The sequence below is a fragment of the Mobula hypostoma genome, chromosome 12 (assembly GCF_963921235.1).
Source record: "Mobula hypostoma chromosome 12, sMobHyp1.1, whole genome shotgun sequence".
Taxonomy (NCBI): domain Eukaryota; kingdom Metazoa; phylum Chordata; class Chondrichthyes; order Myliobatiformes; family Myliobatidae; genus Mobula; species Mobula hypostoma.
Window position 1 is genome coordinate 20,084,763 of NC_086108.1, and position 19,671 is coordinate 20,104,433.

The following is a 19,671-nucleotide window of genomic DNA, read 5'->3' on the forward strand; positions in this document are numbered from 1 at the left end:
CTTCCAGGTGAGGCGACACTTCACCTGTGAGTCGGCTGGGGTGATATACTGCGTCTGATGCTCGGATGTGGCCTTCTATATATTGGCGAGACCCGACGCAGACTGGGAGATCGTTTCGCTGAACACCTACGCTCTGTCCGCCAGAGAAAGCAGGATCTCCCCGTGGCCACACATTTCAATTCCAAGTCCTATTCCCATTCTGATATGTCTATCCATGGCCTCCTCTACTGTAAAGATGAAGCCACACTCAGGTTGGAGGAACATCACCTTATATTCCGTCTGGGTAGCCTCCAACCTGATGACATGAACATTGACTTCTCAAACTTTCGCTAATGCCCCACCTCCCCCTCGTACCTCATCGGTTATTTATTTATTTATATATACACATTCTTTTTCTCTCTCTCCGTTTTCTCCCTCTGTCCCTCTCACTATACCCCTTGCCCATCCTCTGGGTTTTCTCCCTTCCCCCTTTTCTTTCTCCCTGGGCCTCCTGTCCCATGATCCTGTCATATCCCTTTTGCCAATCAACTGTCCAGCTCTTGGCTCCATCGCTCCCCCTCCTGTCTTCTCCTATCATTTTGGATCTCCCGCTCCCCCTTCCACTTTCAAATCTCTTACTAGCTCTTCTTTCAGTTAGTCCTGACGAAGGGTCTCGGCCCGAAATGTCGACTGTACCTCTTCCTAGAGATGCTGCCTAGCCTGCTGCGTTCACCAGCAACTTTGATGTGTATTACCTCTATTAAGTCCCCCCTCAACCTTCTACGTTCCAAAGAATAAAGACACAACTTGTTCAACCTTTCTCTGTAATTTAGGAGATGAAACCCAGGTAACATTCTAGTAAACCTTCCCTGTACTCTCTCTATTTTGTTGACATCTTTCTGATAATTCGGTAACTGAAACTGTACACAATACTCAAATTTGGCCTCACCAATGCCTTGTACAATTTCAGCATTACATCCCAACTCCCATACTCAATGGTCTGATTAATAAAGGGGAGCATGCCAAAAGCTTTCTTCACCACCCTATCCACATGAGATTCCACCTTCAGGGAACTATGCACCATTATTCCTAGATCCCCCTGTTCTACTGCATTCTTCAATGCCCTACCATTTACCATGTATGTCCTATTTTGATTAGGCCTACCAAAATGTAGCACCTCACGTTTATCAGCATTAAACTCCATCTGCCATCTTTCAGCCTACTCTTCTAACTGGCCTAAATCTCTCTGCAAGCTTTGAAAACCTACTTCATTATCCACAACTCCACCAATCTTAGTATAATCTGCATACTTACTAATCTAATTTATCACCCCATCATCCAGATCATTAATGTATATGACAAATAACATTGGACCCAGTACAGAGGCACACCACTAGTCACCGGTCTCCAATCTGACAAACAGTTATCCACCACCACTCTCTGGCGTCTCCCATCCAGCCACTGCTGAATCTATTTTACTACTTCAATATTAATACCTAACGCTTGAACCTTCCTAACCAACCTTCCATGTGGAACCTTGTCAAAGGCATTACTGAAGTCCATATAGACAACATCCACCGCTTTACCCTCGTCAACATTCCTAGTAACCTCTTCAAAAAATTCAATAAGATTTGTCAAACAGACCTTCCACACACAAATCCATGTTGACTGTTCCTAATCAGACCCCGTCCATCCAGATAATTATACATACCATCTCTATGAATACCTTCCATCAATTTACCCACCACTGACGTCAAACTCACAGGCTGATAGTTGCTAGGTTTACTCTTAGAACCCTTTTTAAATGATGGAGCAACATGAGCAATATGCCAATCCCCATTTCTAATGACATTTGAAATATTTCTGTCAGTGCCCCTGCTATTTCCACACTAACTTCCCTCAAGGTCCTTGGGAATATCCTGTCAGGACCCGGAGACTTATCCACTTTTATATTCCTTAAAACCTCCATTACTACTACTACTTTAATCATCATAGTTTCCATAACTTCCCTACCTGTTTCCCTTATCTTACACAATTCAATATCCTTCTCCTTAGTGAATACCGAAGAAAAGAAATTGTTCAGAATCTCCCCCATCTCTTTTGGCTCCACATATAGCTGTCCACTCTGATTCTCTAAGGGACCAATCTTATCCCTCACTATCCTTTTGCTATTCATATAACGGTAGAAACCCTTGGGATTTATTTTCACCTTACTTGCCAAAGCAACCTCATATCTTCTTTTAGCTTTTCTAATTTCTTTCTTAAGATTCTTTTTACATTCTCTATATTCCACGAGCATCTCATTTACTCCATGCTGTCTATATTTATTGTAAATCTCTCTGTTTTTCCAAACCAAGTTTCCAATATCCCTTGAAAACCATGGCTCTCTCAAACTTTTAACCTTTCCTTTCAACCTAACAGGAACATAAAGATTCTGTACTCTCAAAATTTCACCTTTAAATGACCTCTGTTTCTCTATTACATCCTTCCCATAAAACAAATTGACCCAATCCACTCCTTCTAAATCCTTTCGCATCTCCTCAAAGTTAGCCTTTCTCCAATCAAGAATCTCAACCCTGTGTCCAGACCTACTCCATAATTATATTGAAATGAATAGTATTATGATCACTGGACCTGAAGTGCTCCCCAACACAAACCTCCGTCACCTGATCTATCTCATTCCCTAACAGGAGATCCAACACTGCCCCTTCTCTAGTTGGTACCTCTATGTATTGCTGCAAAAAACTATCTTGCACACATTTTATAGACTCCAAACCATCCAGCCCTTTTACAGAATGGGCTTCCCAGTCTATGTGTGGAAAATTAAAATCTCCCACAATCACAACCTTGTGCTTACTGCAAATATCTGCTACCTCCTTACAAATTTGCTCCTCCAATTCTCACTCCGCATTTGGTGGTCTATAATACACCCCCATAAGAGTTGCTACACCTTTCCCATTCCTCAATTCCACCCAAATAGCCTCCCTAGACGAGCCCTCTTATCTATCCTGCCAGAGCACCGCTGTAATATTTTCTCTGACAAACAATGCAACACCTCCCCCTCTTGTCCCTCCGATTCTATCACTCCTGAAGCAATTAAATCCAGGAATATTTAGTTGCCAATCACACCCCTCCTGTAACCATGTTTCACTAGTAGCTACCACATCATACTTCCAGGTATCAATCCATGCTTTAAGCTCATCCACCTTTCTTATAATGCTCGTAGCATTAAAATAAATGCATTTAAGAAATTTTCCACCTCTTACTCTCTGTTTATCACTAACTGTGCAAATAACTTTACTATTTTCTTTTTCTTCCTTCTTCCCTACATTTGTTCCTACACTCTGGTTCCCCTCCCCCCTCGTATCTAGTTTAAATCTACCAGAGCGCCTCTCGCAAACCTACCTGCAAGAATATTTGTCCCCCTGCAGTTCAGATGTAGACCGTCCGGCCGGAACAGGTCCCACCTTCACTGGAAAACTGCCGAATTATCTATAAATCTAAAGCCCTCCCTCCTGCACCATGGCTTCAGCCACGTGTTGATCTGCGCTATCTTACTATTTCTAAACCCGCCTGCACATGGCACTGGCAGCAATTCTGAGATTGCTATCCTGGAGGTCCTGTCCTTTAACTTGGTGCCTAACTCCCTAAACTCACCTTTCAGGACCTCCACACTCTTCCTACCCACATCATTGGTCCCTACCTGGACCACGACATCCGGCTGCTCACCCTCCCTCTTGAGAATACCAAGAACTCGATCCGAGATATCACGGACCTTGGCACCAGGGAGACAACAGACCATCTGGGATTCTCGATCTCTTCCACAGCACCTCTTATCTGTCCCCCTAACTATTGAATCCCCTATCACTATTGCTCTCCTCTTTTCCCTCCTTCCCTTCTGAATTGAGGGCCCCATCTCGGTGCCAGAGATGCAACCACTGCAACTTGTCCTTGGTAGGTCGTCCCCATCAACAGTATCCAAAACAATGTACTTATTATTGGTGGGAACGGCCACAGGGGTGCTCTGCTCATTCTGTCTCTTCTCCTTCCCTCTCCTGACAGTCACCCAGCTACCTGTCTCCTGACCCTTGGGGGTGACTATCTCCCTGTAACTCCTCTCTATTTCTGCCTCTGCCTCCCGAATGATCCAAAGTTCATCCAGCTCCAGCTCCAGTTCCCTAACTCGGTTTGTCAGGAGCTGCAGCTGGATGCACCTTTCGCAGGTGTAGTTATCAGGGACGATTGTGCTCGCCCTGACTTCCCACATCCTGCAAACGGAGCATTCAATTGCCCTAACTGCCTCCATTACCTACTGCCAAGGTAGTTTGATTTATTAAAGGAACTTACCCAACCTTACCTCACTTGGAGTGAAGCTCTTCCTCAGCCTCTGCTCGCCGAAGCCTCAGGAGCCAAAGCCTTTCTACTCTGTCTTTCTTTACTAAGTTGCCCGCTCCATTAATCTGCTTTCTTTTAAATACTCCCGCTGCCTCATGGTCCGACTTACACGCGCTTGCTCAGTCGTGCCCCGTTCAACTGCCGAAGAAAATGACTGACTTCCACAAACTGCTCTTTATTTCTAATTTATCTTTTTTTCTGTCTGTTGTTACCTTTGCATTGATTACTTTGCAGAAGTTCTCAGAGAGCATGAGGGCATTGTTAGCTCTGATAATTCAATCTTCTTGTTATAAAATGCCTCGGTTGTATTTTCTCTACTGTAATACTTCCATCAATTCATTTCTTTTGGCAGTATTACAGATTTGGTAAATTTGATAGAAGGCATGAAACATGCGAAATTGTGGTAAATGCAAGTAAATTAATGCAATACTTTGCTGCTTACCCATGTTTTGTTTTCAGGTTTTGTAGACGTTGAGACACCAACATTATTTAAGAGAACACCTGGAGTAAGTACGCCAAATATTTCTGCTCTTCCCAACTGCATTTTCTTTTCTACCTCTTATAGGTGAAAGAGGTGGAAAAGAAACCGTAGCTTAAAAAGTTTCCATTCAAAAACATGCCATTCTCAATGGTGGTTAGATTTTTCTTCTCCCAACCCAATACCATTCTATCTTAGTTCACAAAATATACTTTTGAGAAACCTTGGATCAGTTCTCCTTGGACTTTTTGCCCTTGCCCATTCTGTTTTAAATAATTCAGATCAATTATGGGGCCTTAACTGGTGAACTCTGCATAGATCTGACACCTCCCTACATGTCTGAGTACATTACCTCACCACATGATGAGCTGGAGCAGAACTATTGTAGGCCACTGTGACTTTGTGTCTCTAGAGCTATGGTTTTTAGATTCATGTGCCCAAGGAAAGGGCTTTGTGTGGCTGGCAGGGACCATGTGATGAAGCATCCTTTTGGAGTAAGGAGACTTGTGTTCTGACAACAATAAACAAAACAGAAAGAGATTGATTCATAACATCTGCAGAGACTGGGATTCTGAGGCTTAATGTTTCAGACTTTTGAGTTGCAGTGGTGGTTTTAACTGATTATGTTAACTGATTACACAGTTATAGAAGTCAGTGACAGATCCGTACAGAGAGGGAAGAGGCTTGTTTTGATCCTTTGGCTTCATTAAGTGTAAGGTCAACTGTTGATAGGACTGCAACAAGACGTACAAGGGCAAAATCATGCCAAAGACCACTGTTAGACTTAATAACACACATTAGAGTTGCTGGTGAATGCAGCAGGCCAGGCAGCATCTCTAGGAAGAGGTACTGTCGGAGTTTCGGGCCGAGACCCTTCGTCAGGACTAACTGAAAGAAGAGCTAGTAGGAGATTTGAAAGTGGGAGGGGGAGGGGGAGATCCGAAATGATAGGAGAAGACAGGAGGGGGAGGGATGGAGCCAAGAGCTGGACAGTTGATTGGCAAAAGGGATATGAGAGGATCATGGAACAGGAGGCCCAGGGAGAAAGAAAAGGGGTGGGGGGGGGAAACCCAGAGGATGGGCTGGTGAAAATAAAGCGGTGGGGGTCAGGGAACTTAAAATCATTGCAAAGTTTCAGAGCGTGAGAAGTGTCACGAACATAGGTAGGAAAGGATTGAACAATGCTGAAAATTAATGTTAAGACTTAGTGTTATTATTATTTGGACGTACGTTAACCAAATTCAGTGGCATTGTTACTCAATGCTGTTAATGGAGCAGAAAATCTGCAAAGAAAACCTGTAAAAATGTAATTTTGTGTTTTGATTTTGCAGCTATTTTAGATGTTCTTTTAGAAATCACTAGTTAATCTAAGTGAAGTAGAAAAGCTGGTAAATATACTTTGAACTTACTTAATGCAGTCTCCATATACCATGTGTTAAGGTTGTCATTAAACAAAATAAATATACTGTAGAACCGAGATTCGTGTTTCAGAGATCTTTCTCAAGAAGGACGGGAGTGATCTTTTACACCAGAATGATAAATAAATCTGAATCATTGTGGCCAAAGCTGATTGAGGTTTTGAGTATTAAAGCAGTAAGCTTTACTAAAATCATTCATAATTTTTGTTTCCCCCACAAGCAACATATTCAGTCCATGTTCAGCTCATTACGTGTTAGTTTTTAGAGGTGTTATAAAGCAGGTCTCGATGTCTGAATTGGTTAGCTTTTTTATACGAATCACCCCTTGTGAGGCACAGAGAGATCTGTACTTATCGACCTTTATTGTTCAAACTAATAAATACATGAATTTGAACACTAAATACCTTGTGTGCACATCTACTAAGTTTCCCTGACTCTCCTGAATAGCAAAGGTATTACCCGGGCAAAGGAGTCTGTGCAGGCTAGGCGTTCCTTCTAGTCCTGATTCACTTGCCACGTGTTCCACGATGGTTATTCTTTGATGTTACCGCTACCAGCACACACGAACTATCCATCCCTTATCAATTCAGATGTTACATTCCAGTGTCATTGGCCACGCGTTATGTGTCCGATCTTTAACATCTTTTTATTGGCTCTACTCCAAGCCAGCATCCATTTATTGCCCTCTTTAAAGCAAGTGACAGTCGATAATTTATAGCTCTTTGTTTTCAATCAGCACCCAGCTTGAATTACTCCAGGTAGGCACAACCCCCAACATTCACAAACCTGCATGTTATATTCAACCAAAGGACATCTCACAAATAACTTCTTATTTGGAAGTGATCTCAAGTCCAAATTTCCTGGAGCATCATTGTGTCTTCTTTAAAACATTCATCAAGCCCAGAATGTGAAGCTCACATTCACAACACGCTGGAGGAACTCAGCAGGTCGGGCAGCATCCGTGGAAACGATCAGTCAACGTTTCGGGCCGGAACCCTTCATCAGGACTGAAGAAGGAAGGGGGAGGGTGGGAAGGAGAAGGCTGGTAGGTTCCAGGTGAAAAACCAGTAAGGGGAAAGATAAAGGGGTGGGGGAGGGGAAGCAGGGAATTGATAGGCAGGAAAGGTGAAGAAGGAATAGGGGAAAACACAATGGGTAGTAGAAGGAGGTGGAACCATGAGGGAGGTGATAGGCAGCTGCGGGAGGGGGGCAGAGTGAAATACGGATAGGGGGAGGGAATTACCGGAAGTTGGAGAATTCTGTGTTCATACCAAGGGGCTAAAGACTACTGAGACAGTATATGAGGTGTTGCTCTTCCAACCTGAGTTTAGCCTCATCATGGCAGTAGAGGAGGCCATGTATAGACATATCCGAATGGGAATGGGAAGCAGAGTTGAAGTGGTAGCAACGGGGAGATCCTGTCTGTTGTGGCGGACGGATTGGAGGTGCTCGACGAAGTGGTCCCCCAATCTGTGTCGGGTTTCACCGATGTGGAGGAGGCCACACCGGGAGCACCGGATGCAATAGATGACCCCAACAGACTCAGAAGTGAAGTGTTACCTCACCTGGAAGGACTGTTTGGGGCCCTGAATGGTGGCAAGAGAGGAGGTGTAGGGACAGGTGTAGCACTTGCACTTACAGGGATAAGTGCTGGGTGGGAGATCCGTGGGGAGGGACCGATCCCTGCGGAAAGCAGAGAGGGGTGGAGAGGGAAAGATGTGCTTAGTGGTGGGGTCCTGTTGAAGGTGGAGGAAGTTGCGGAGGATAATGTGCTGGATCTGGAGGCTGGTTGGGCGGTAGGTGAGGACAGGGGGAACTCTGTCCCTGTTGTGGGGGCGGGACGATGGGGTGAGGGTCGAAGTGCGGGAAATGGAGGAGATGCGGGTGAGGGCATCATTGATGACGGCAGAAGGGAAACCACGATCCTTAAAGAAAGAGGACATTTGAGATGTCCTGGAATGGAAAACCTCATCCTGGGAGCAGATGCGGCAGTGACGGAGGAACTGGGAATAGGGAATGGCATTCTTACATGTGGCAGGGTGGGAAGAGGTATAGTCGAGGTAGTTATGAGAGTCAGTGGGCTTGTAGAAGATGTCAGTGGACAATCTGTCTCCAGAGATGGAGACCGAAAGATCGAGAAAGGGAAAAGAAGTGTCCAAGATAGACCAAGTGAATTTGAGGGCTGGGTGGAAGTTTGAGGTAACGTCGATGAAATTGACGAACTCAGCATGGGTGCAGGAAGCAGCACCAATGTAGTTGTCAATGTAGCGAAGGAAAAGTTGGGGAGCAGTACCAGAATAGGTTTGGAGCACAGACTGTTCCACATAACCAACGAGGGGGCAGGCATAGCTGGGGCCCATGCGAGTGCCCATAGCTACACCCTTGGTCTGAAGAAAGTGGGAAGAGCCAAAAGAGAAGTTATTAAGTGTGAGCAACAGGAATTCTGCAGATGCTGGAAATTCAAGCAACATACATCAAAGTTGCTGGTGAACGCAGCAGGCCAGGCAGCATCTCTAGGAAGAGGTACAGTCGATGTTTCAGGCCGAGACCCTTCGTCAGGACTAACTGAAGGAACTCTACCACCACTCTGCTCTGTCTAGCGGAATTAGTCCTTACTCTTAATAATTTCTTCTTTGGCTCCTCCCACTTCCTCCAAACTAAAGGTGTAGCTATGGGCACCCGTATGGGTCCTAGCTATGCCTGCCTTTTTGTTGGCTTTGTGGAACAATCTATGTTCCGTACCTATTCTGGTATCTGTTCCCCACCTTTTCCTTCGCTACATTGACGACTGCATTGGCGCTGCTTCCTGCACGCATGCTGAGCTCGTTGACTTTATTAACTTTGCCTCCAACTTTCAACCTGCCCCCAAGTTTACCTGGTCCATTTCCGACACCTCCCTCCCCTTTCTAGATCTTTCTGTCTCTATCTCTGGAGACAGCTTATCCACTGATGTCTACTGTAAGCCTACTGACTCTCACAGCTATCTGGACTATTCCTCTTCTCACCCTGTCTCTTGCAAAAATACCATCCCCTTCTCGCAATTCCTCCGTCTCCGCCGCATCTGCTCTCAGGATGAGGCTTTTCATTCCAGGACGAGGGAGATGTCCTCCTTTTTTAAAGAAAGGGGCTTCCCTTCCTCCACCATCAACTCTGCTCTCAAACGCATCTCCCCCATTTCATGCACATCTGCTCTCACTCCATCCTCCCGGCACCCCTCTAGGAATAGGGTTTCCTTGGTCCTCACCTACCACCCCACCAGCCTCCGGGTCCAACATATTATTCTCCGTAACTTCCGCCACCTCCAACGGGATCCCAGCACTAAGCACATCTTTCCCACCCTCCCCTGCTTTCCACAGGGGTCGCTCCCTACGCAACTCCCTTGTGCATTCGTCCCCCCCATCCCTCCCCACTGATCTCCCTCCTGGCACTTATTCTTGCAAGCAGAACAAGTGCTACACATGCCCTTACACTTCCTCCCTTACCACCATTCAGGGCCCCAGACAGTCCTTCCAGGTGAGGCGACACTTCACCTATGAGTCGGCTGGGGTGATATACTGCGTCCGGTGCTCCCTATGTGGCCTTCTATATATTGGCGAGACCTGACGCAGACTGGGAGACCGCTTTGCTGAACACCTACGCTCTGTCCGCCAGAGAAAGCAGGATCTCCCAGTGGCCACACATTTTAATTCCACATCCCATTCCCATTCTGACATGTCTATCCACGGCCTCCTCTACTGTAAAGATGAAGCCACACTCAGGTTGGAGGAACAACACCTTATATTCCGTCTGGGTAGCCTCCGACCTGATGGCATGAACATTGACTTCTTTAACTTCCGCTAATGCCCCACCTCCCCCTTGTACTCCATCCGTTATTTATTTTTATACACACATTCTTTCTCTCACTCTCCTTTTCCTCCCTCCATCCCTCTGACTATACCCCTTGCCCATCCTCTGGGTCCCCCCCCCCCGTCTTTCTCCCTGGGCCTCCTGTCCCATGATCCTCTCATATCTCCTTTGCCAATCATCTGTCCAGCTCTTGGCTCCATCCCTCCCTCTCCTGTCTTCCCCTATCATTTTGGATCTCCCCCTCCCCCTCCCACTTTCAAATCTCTTACTAACTTTTCCTTCATTTAGTCCTGACGAAGAGTCTCGGCCTGAAACGTTGACTGTACCTCTTCCTAGAGATGCTGCCTGGCCTGCTGCGTTCACCAGTAACTTATTAAGTGTGAGTACCAGTTCCACCAACCAGAGGAGGGTAGTGGTGGTGGGGAACTGGTGAGGTCTATTGTCCAGAAAGTATTGGAGGGCTTTGAGGCCTTCTTGATGGGGAATGGAGGTGTATAAGGATTGGACATCCAGAGTGAAAATGAAGCGATCAGGACCGAGGAACTGAAAGTTACTGAAGAGGTGGAGGGCATGGGATGTATCCCGGATGTAGGTGATCGTTTCCATGGATGCTGCCTGACCTGCTGAGTTCCTCCAGCGTGTTGTGAGTGTTGCTTTGACCCCAGCCTCTGCAGAATATTTTATGTCAAGCTCACAAAATGGAGAATAGTGTCTACAAAATGGTAGCCTCCAGCCCCAAACTCATGGCAAGAACAAAGACAATTAGTCTGCCTGCTTCCACTGTCCTCGATTCATTCGAATTCACTGATTTGTAGACTGTCATTCTTTCTAACCAACAACTTTCATAAGGTCAAAATGAAGTCGAATTTATTGTTTTATTTTTTTCAAAGCAGTATTTGCTCTGGGGTTAGGATACCATAATTACAGAAACGTGGCTGGGGGAAGGGCAGGATTGGCAGCCCAATGTTTAAGGATATTCTTTGAACCTCTCCAGCCCGCTACCCACGGGACATTCAATGAAGCCATATGGGTAGAACTTAAAAACAAGAAGCGGATATTCACTCTGATGGGATTGTATTATAGGCCCCCAATAGTTGGGGAAATGGAGGAACAGATGTGTTGAGAGATTGTAGCCAGTTGTAAACTTAGCAGGGTAATATTAGTGGGAATTTTTAACATCCCTAATATTGACTGGGCCAGCCATAGTGTAAAAAGCTTGGACTGAATGGAATTTATGGAATTTGTATCCAAGAGTGCTTCCTTTATTAATATAATAGAGAGATCTACTAGAGAGTGTAGCACTGGACCTCCTGCTGTGGAATGGGGTAAAGCAAGTGGTGGAGGTGTCTGTTGGCAAACACTTTGGGTCAAAAAATTCATTCTCTGATCAGTTTAGCTTTCATGAATACTTATGTGTCGTATCTGATATGAAAGAATATGCTTCTGCTACAATATTGTGATTAGCACAGCTGAAAGATGTGAAACAGATGGAAGAATCTCATTTCTTTTCCCGAGTCTTACAATCAGGAGAGAGGATGGCAGTTGAAGGTTGGTGAATGGAGATAACATGCTAAATACAGTTTGGAAGACTGATCATCTAAAATAGAAAATGCTGGAAACACTTGGTGGGTCAGGCAACATCTGTGGAACATTAAACAGTTAATTTGTTTTTTTCCACAGATACTATCTATCCTCTGTTTTTGGCATCTTCTGCTTTCTATTTTAGATTTCTGGAATCCTTAAGATTTTTTTTACAACCTATATTCAAATCTGGTAAATGAGCTTGTAGAATACTGAAAATTGTTCAAATGTTTCAGTTTCATAAGATTCCATTTATGGCAACTTACTCTCCATTGATATTTGCCCTGTTTGGTCTTCTTTAAAATGCCAATTAGTTAAATTGGAGGAGGAAAGCTGATTGCCTTTCTGAACTACTATCTTGATGAGCCATGATGAACAATGTAGTGCTCACTTGACTTCAGATCTGCACCTCCATTAAGGGTACAGAATGAGCTTGCTGTAGATTTAACTTGTTGTTTGTTCTTAAGGGAGCAAAGGAATTTGTGGTACCTTCGAGGGAGCCAGGAAAGTTTTATAGTCTCCCACAAAGCCCTCAGCAATTCAAGCAGTTACTGATGGTTGGAGGACTGGATAGGTAAGATCTTATTCTAACCAACAAATGTGGGGGATTATGACTTTTCAGTTTAGGAAATATTGAATCAAAAAGTAACTTGAATTAAGAATAAAATCTGATGGATCACCTGACAGGGATCTAGGCACTGGATTCTCAACTCCAAACCCAGATGCCTATGTAAATCCTCTACACATATGTTTGACTTGGTAGAGCTGTTTTGCAGTTTGACTCATGCTGAAAGAAGCACACCTTGCAGAAGGTCCCAATGGTTGTTGGAAGTTAATTATTTCAGGCATTCCTGCAGGAGTTCCTCAAAAAAATGTCTTGACCAAACTATCTTCAGCTGCTTCAGGTAGGACCTTCCATCATGAGATCAGAAGTGGGGATGTTTGATAAATGCACAATCTTCAGTTCCATTTGCAGTTTTAAAAATAAAACAGTGCATGCTAGTGTATTGCAAGACTTGAACAACATTTAGGCAAGCATTGATCTGGTGACAAGAAAAACATTGTGCTTCAAAGTAAGGCATAGGCCATCTTCACAGGACAGAGTACATACCTAACATTCAATAGCATGATTATTACTGTATCGTGTACCATTTACAACTGGAGGTACATATTGAGCATTAGTTTAGCTGGACCAGTCACATAAATATTGCTCTTGAGCAGTATGTGAGAGTCTGCATATTCTCCACGAAATTACTCAGCTTCTGCAAAGTACATCAGGAATGGAATGGAAAATTTTCTGGACAAATGCAGCTCCAACAAGTCTTGAGCTCAACTCCATCCAGATGACACAGTCCAATTGATTGTTACCCCACTCATCACCCTGCACTTTCTTTACTTGAGCAGTGCACAGTGGCAGCATTGTGTATCAGCCACGAAAAGCTGTAGTTTCTCGTCTCCACCACTCTGACAACAACTCCCTCACCTTTGGCATTTACCATTAAGAACAATCGTGAATTTACAGAACTTCTCCAAGCCTTACACCTTACTAACTTGGACGTACATTCCTGTTCCTTTGTTTTTACTAAATCTTGAAACTCTCTTACCAACAATGGTGCAAGGAGATGGATTCTTGGTTGGTCACCAGAGATGAGCAGAAAATGTTGGTCTTCCCACTATCATTCAGATTTTATTTCAGTTTATCAGGTTTGTGAAAGTATTAGCCAAGGTATTAATCTAACCTCACAAGATTAACTATAAAATACAATTTTAAAGCCACAGGGCAACTGTTGTTCTGACTAGGAATTTTTCAATATTGATTTTGTTTGATTCACACAGACACTGCAAAGTATTAGGTTTCAGTTTTTAATAAGTTGTGATTTGAGTCCACCAGTTGTCATGTAGTGTATCACAAAGGAGAGGAAAGAAGTATGCAGTTCTTTCTCCCTGTCACAGTTGTCATATGGCAGAAGTTGAAGAGAGAGTCCAGGGCATCAATTTGAAACTGGGAATGCTCTCTCTATGCTGTCTCTTCTATACCTTTTTAGTTCAACAATTTTTTATATCTATACATGCAGTGGTAAAATGTGAATATCTGTGTTATCAGGTCATATAATTATGGGAGAATTCAGATACAGTGGTACAACTGTAAAACCTTTACAGTCTCATTTTTTTCTGTAATGTGTGCAAAATATTTGTGTGCATTATTATTATGTTATGCAGCAAAATTTCAATGTATTTCTTGCTTGATTTCCAGTGAGCACCTCAAGACATATGTCTTGAATGTTGCTTGTAAAATCTTCTTTTATATGCTTTTTAATTCTGCTCTGTAATACTGAACTTGAGAAATTCAAGAACTTTTTTGTTCATTTAATGTAAACATATGTATGTTATAGAAACAATTAAAATACATAAAGATGTAAAAGAATTTCCAGAAGTAGATTTGTGTATGTTGTATCCTTAAATATGCATTTTTAACCCTGATACGCAAGGAATAATAGTCCACATAACTAAATTAATTGTTAAGACCACCCCTCCTCCAAATGACCAGGTGCTGTGTCTTACCGTGGCCGATGTGAGGAGAACTCTGTGCAGGGTCAACCCACGGTAGGCTGCTGGACCAGACAATATTCCTGGCAGATGTGCAGACCAGCTAGCAGAAATTCTCACTGACATCTTCAACATCTCCCTGAGCAACACCGTCGTTCCTACGTGCTTCAAGGCCGCCACCATCATCCCCGTGCCGAAGAAGTCTCTAGTGTCCTGCCTCAACGGCTACCGTCCCGTCGCGCTCACATCCATCATCATGAAGTGTTTCGAGAGGCTCATCATGAGGCACATCAAGACCCTGCTGCCCCCCTCACTGGACGCCTTGCAGTTCGTGTACCGTCCCAACTGTTCAACAGACTATGCCATTGCCATCATCCTCCACCTGGCCCTAACCCACCTGGACAAAAAAGACTCGTATGTTCAAATGCTGTTCATAGACTTCAGTTCAGCATTCAACACAATCATTCCTCAGAAACTGATTGGAAAGCTGAACCTACTGGGCCTGAACACCTTCCACTGCAGCTGGATCCCAGACTTCCTGACTGGGAGACCTCAGTCAGTTCGGATTGGAAGCAGCATCTCCAACACCATCACACTGAGCACGGGGGCACCCCAGGGCTGTGTGCTCAGTCCACTGCTGTTCACTCTGCTGACCCACGACTGTGCTGCAACACACAGCTCGAATCACATCATCAAGTTCACTGATGACACGACCGTGATGGGTCTCATCAGCAAGAATGATGAGTCAGCATACAGAGAGGAGGTGCAGCAGCTAACAGACTGGTGCAGAGCCAACAACCTGTCTCTGAATGTGAACAAAACAAAAGAGATGGTTGTTGACTTCAGGAGGACATGGAGCGACCACTCTCCGCTGAACATCAATGACTCCTCCGTAGAGATCGTTAAAGAGCAGCAAATTTCTTGGTGTTCACTTGGTGGAGAATCTCACCTGGTCCCTCAACACCAGCTCCATAGCAAAGAAAGCCCAGCAGCGTCTCTACTTTCTGCAAAGGCTGAGAAAAGTCCATCTCCCACCCCCCATCCTCACCACATTCTACAGAGGTTGTATTGAGAGCATCCTGAGCAGCTGCATCACTGCCTGGTTCAGAAATTGCACCATCTTGGATTGCAAGACCCTGCAGCAGATAGTGAGATCAGCTGAGAAGATCATCGGGGTCTCTCTTCCCGCCATTACAGACATTTACACCACACACTGCATCCGTAAAGCAAACGGCATTCTGAAGGACCCCACGCACTCCTCATACAATCTCTTCGCCCTCCTGCCATCTGGCAAAAGGCACCGAAGCATTTGGGCTCTCATGACCAGACTATGTAATAGTTTCTTCCCCCAAGCCATTAGACTCCTCAATACCCAGAGCCTGGACTGACACTAACCCACTGCCCTCTACTGTGCCTATTGTCTTGTTTATTATTTATTATAATGCCTGCACTGTTTTGTGCTCTTTATGCAGTCCTGGGCAGGTCTGTAGTTATTGTATTGTTTCATGTAGCACCATGGCCCTGAAAAACATTGTCTCGTTTTTACTGTGTGCTGTACCAGCAGTTATGGTCGAAATGACACTAAAAAGTGACTTGACTCGACTTAAATGTGGACTTTTTCACTGGCTGTCAGAACCAATTCATCATCTGCTCAATTATCATTATGCCAAACCATATCTTCCAGGCAATTGGTCAAATAGAATCACAATCAAAAGAAAGATAGTAAACAAATATCTTGGTGAGTAACTTGCACAATACAGAAAAGCGATTAGACTAATTCAAATAAAAGACTAAACTTTAGAATAAAAGACTAGTAGAAAGACAATTATGTGTCATCTTGTGACAGAATTTTAATTGAATCTTTAATATGTATGATGGGGGCACCAGCTTCACAAAATCATCTGGGATATGTTTCAGTTCTTTCTTTCTATGGCGTCCTTCAAAACAGACTGGGTCATTTGAAAAATAACTCAAAGCCAAATAGTCCTTTTCCATCCAGCATAGAAATACAATTGTATTGCTATGTTATATTGACTGTCCTCTTGTACAGACTATTTATTATAAATTGCACATTGCACATTTAGATGGAGGCGTAAAATAAAGATTTTTACTCCTTATATAGATGAAGGATGTAAGAAATAAAGTCGATCCAATCCAACCGTATTAACTTTCCCAATTAGGTAGAGCTGCAAGCTTAAGCTTTTTGTTGAACAGTTTGAAAATAACAGATTGTTAAGGTAGTTAATCTGTTAAAAATATATATTGATTTTATAAGAAGTAGCTTGCAATCTTAATTAAAGTTTCAGTTACAAACTGATACAATTATTTACAAAGTTTGGTGCTCTGGGTTTCAGATGCAACCATTTTGGAAACGTGTATCTTATTCAGCTAATAATATGCCTGAAGATGTGTTTATTTGTATTAGTTGAAGTAAAGTGAAACTTAAAGAGTCAGTAGAGCAGGATTTGCAGAATAATTTATCCAACCAATAGTCTATTCATGATCATGTGGAGGAGGGGAGGAGTACTATTTCTATATGAAATCAAATGCCTTTTAATAGCAGTGTGAATTTGGCATTTTAATCCAACCACAGTACAGTTATGATAAACAGTATGTGCTATTTCAGTTACAGGCATAAATCATTAATTCCAATAATCTTGCCATTAAATTCAGCCACTTAAGAAGGCTTTCTTTCCCAGTAATGTCAATATGGAAGAGATTTTGGTATTGCTACAGTGTGTCTGCAAACTAGTACTTCTTTCAGTAAAGTTTTAGGCAGAATTTCAATTGCTGAGCAGCAAACTTGTATAACAGGCAGTACATGCAGAAATTCATATGTATAGTTTTCCCCAAAAAGTCCAAAAGAATTATGAGATTGCAGATGCAATTATCATTAACGGCTGGAAAACAGGCTTGTAAACTTTCAGTTTCATTTCCAGGAGGGATTTGGGTTATTGCACTGTTTCACTTGCAATATCATTTCTGCAGGTACTTTCAGGTGGCACGTTGTTATAGAGATGAGGGTTCAAAGCCAGACCGGCAACCCGAGTTTACCCAGGTGAGTTCGGAACTTGGAAGGAAGGTAAATGAACAGTATGTTTAATTCTTTGTTATGTTAATGAAACTTCAATTTCTGGTGGTAATAAATAATTCCACTTAAATAGATGTTGCCTTGTAGCAAGTTTTGTTGTGCAATCACTCGATACGCATATGATGTTCTCTTAAGGGGTTTTGTATTGGTGAGTTCTCAGGTGGCTATAGAGACCAATCTGGGATCCACATATTCTGGTGCAGTGTGGGCATAAGTAAGTGGTGGCTGTTAATTCACGTTTGGGTCTTTTAGTTGTTCAGTCTCTCCTTTTGGAGCTGCCATTTGCTCTCTGCAGCACAGTAGAAATCACGCTCGTATAGCACTGCTCCCTCTTGGACAGATTTCCTCCAGGTCCATCAATTGGGTGTAGCATCTTCCCAGTTTTTAGGTGTAGTGTTGAATTTCTTCAGGTTGAATTTGATGTTTCCTTTGCCCACCAGGGGCTCACTGACCTTCCTTCATCTGGGAGTTAAAGATCTGTTTGGTGAGACATGAGTTAGACATCGGTTAACATGACTTATTCCTTGGAGTTGGTGTTACTTTATCAAGGTGGAGATGCTGTTCATGTTCGCCTCCTTCAGTATACTGGTGTTAGTGTTCCTGTCCTTCTAGATGATCATCAAAATCTTTCATAAGAATCTTTGGTGGTATTGTTCCAGGGCTTTCAGGTGCCTACTGTAGGTGGTCCATGATTTAGCTTCATACAGTAATGTAGAAAGGGCAACCAAAAAGTTTGTTTGGACCTGTAGGTCACAGTCTTCAAAGACTCTTTTCCTTAATCTTGCTTAGACTCCACTTGCACCACTCATGCGGTGGTTGATCCCTGAGTTGATGTCTGCTTTTGAGGAGAAATGCTGCTAAGGTCCAGAAAGTGTCTACATTTTCAACGATAATATTGTCAACTTTTATGGAAGCAACAAAGTGTATCAATGGGTGTGCTATTGGCCCCAGCTTCATGTGTGTAAGAAGTAGGAATTCTGAGATCCTGCAAAGTTATGGTAAGACAACACCAAGTATTGGGAGTAGTTGTAATCTCATTATTCAAGGAAGGATAAAGTTTTTGGAGGAGGTCATGCAAAGAACCAGTTTTGGGAATGAGGGAGTTTTTCCAAGAGGAATACTCGAGCAGCATAGTCCATATAATGGAATTAGGAGGGAAACCCTCAGAGAAGAAACTCCTATCATTGAATCACATCAAAGTCTGGAGGTTTGACAGTGTAGATTGTGTGATTATGTTCCCTTAGCTGGCTGAGGAGTTATGGTGTCAGAACAGTGTTGATCACTTAAAACTTCTGAGTTTCTTTGAACATTTGCATGCTGTGTCATTAAGTACATTCAAGGGAGTTGCAATTTTGAACTACCTGGGAATTAAATATTAAGGACATTGGAAAGTGGAACTCAAATCAAAGATTAGATTAGCCACAGTGTTGTGGATAGTAATCTTCATATCCACTTTCTTCTCAGTTTTGAATGTACCTAATGAGTTTAAACCTTCAAAGAAACTACTCACCTCAGTATTTAGTCTCCTCTAAAATAGTGCATGCATGTAATTTGCCTAGCTTGCTTTCTTTTATTTGCTTATTTTTACATAGGTTTGAGACATAGCCATACGGACAATGATTTGTAGTTGTTTTTTGAGTCTAGATAATGTAATTTTAAGATGTAAATTCTAGTGCTTCTCAGTCTATTGTAATGTAACCCATGATATAAATTAACATAAAGCTGCAGTTCTTGCAGCCTTAAATTTCTAACCTGCTCTCTCACTACTTTAAGGCTTAAAGAAGTGACTAACTTCTTTAAGTAAGTGCTTTTGAAGTGTACTGCTTTGAGATTAACTGGTACAAAATATGTTGTTCACATTTTATACTATCTATCTCTAATTCTCTGGTATCCTTTTCAGATCGACATTGAGATGTCTTTTGTAGACCAGGTGGGGATTCGGAAGCTGGTTGAAGGATTACTAGAGTACTCCTGGCCAGAAGAGAAAGGACCCATTGCTACACCTTTTCCATCCATGACATATCAGGAAGCCATTGACAACTATGGCATTGATAAACCCGATACTCGATTTGGAATGAAGGTGTGTTTTCTCAGAATGGGGTGTATGCTCTCAAAACATCCTGAAATATATTCTTGATTTTTTAGTAAGTAAGAGAGGTTCTGGTGGATCAGTTTCCCTACCACAAGGCAGAAGACCTGAAAAACGCATTCACAGTACATAGTGAAATATTCATTAATAACAACTTGCTTGTGTATTGATCCTTTAAAATTGTACGTTTCCCACTAAATTGAATAAGAAGGAAATAGAGGCTGCGGTACTCGTAATTTTTAAGGAG

At 43.0% G+C, this 19,671-nt stretch overlaps 1 protein-coding gene across 4 annotated transcripts in view; it reads left to right on the forward strand.

Annotated features, from left to right (window-relative positions):
- dars2 (aspartyl-tRNA synthetase 2, mitochondrial) overlaps nucleotides 1-19,671 on the forward strand; it is a 95,429-nt gene that overhangs the window by 43,186 nt on the left and 32,572 nt on the right. For all 4 annotated transcript variants that reach the window (XR_010019869.1, XM_063063705.1, XM_063063704.1 and 1 more), the window contains 4 exons: nucleotides 4,834-4,880; nucleotides 12,165-12,271; nucleotides 17,233-17,302; nucleotides 19,236-19,415. Coding sequence is in view for 3 of the 4 variants with exons in the window: in XM_063063705.1 (XP_062919775.1) it covers nucleotides 4,834-4,880; nucleotides 12,165-12,271; nucleotides 17,233-17,302; nucleotides 19,236-19,415 (404 nt within the window). In the remaining variant the exon portion in view is untranslated. The remainder of the gene's footprint in view (nucleotides 1-4,833; nucleotides 4,881-12,164; nucleotides 12,272-17,232; nucleotides 17,303-19,235; nucleotides 19,416-19,671) is intronic.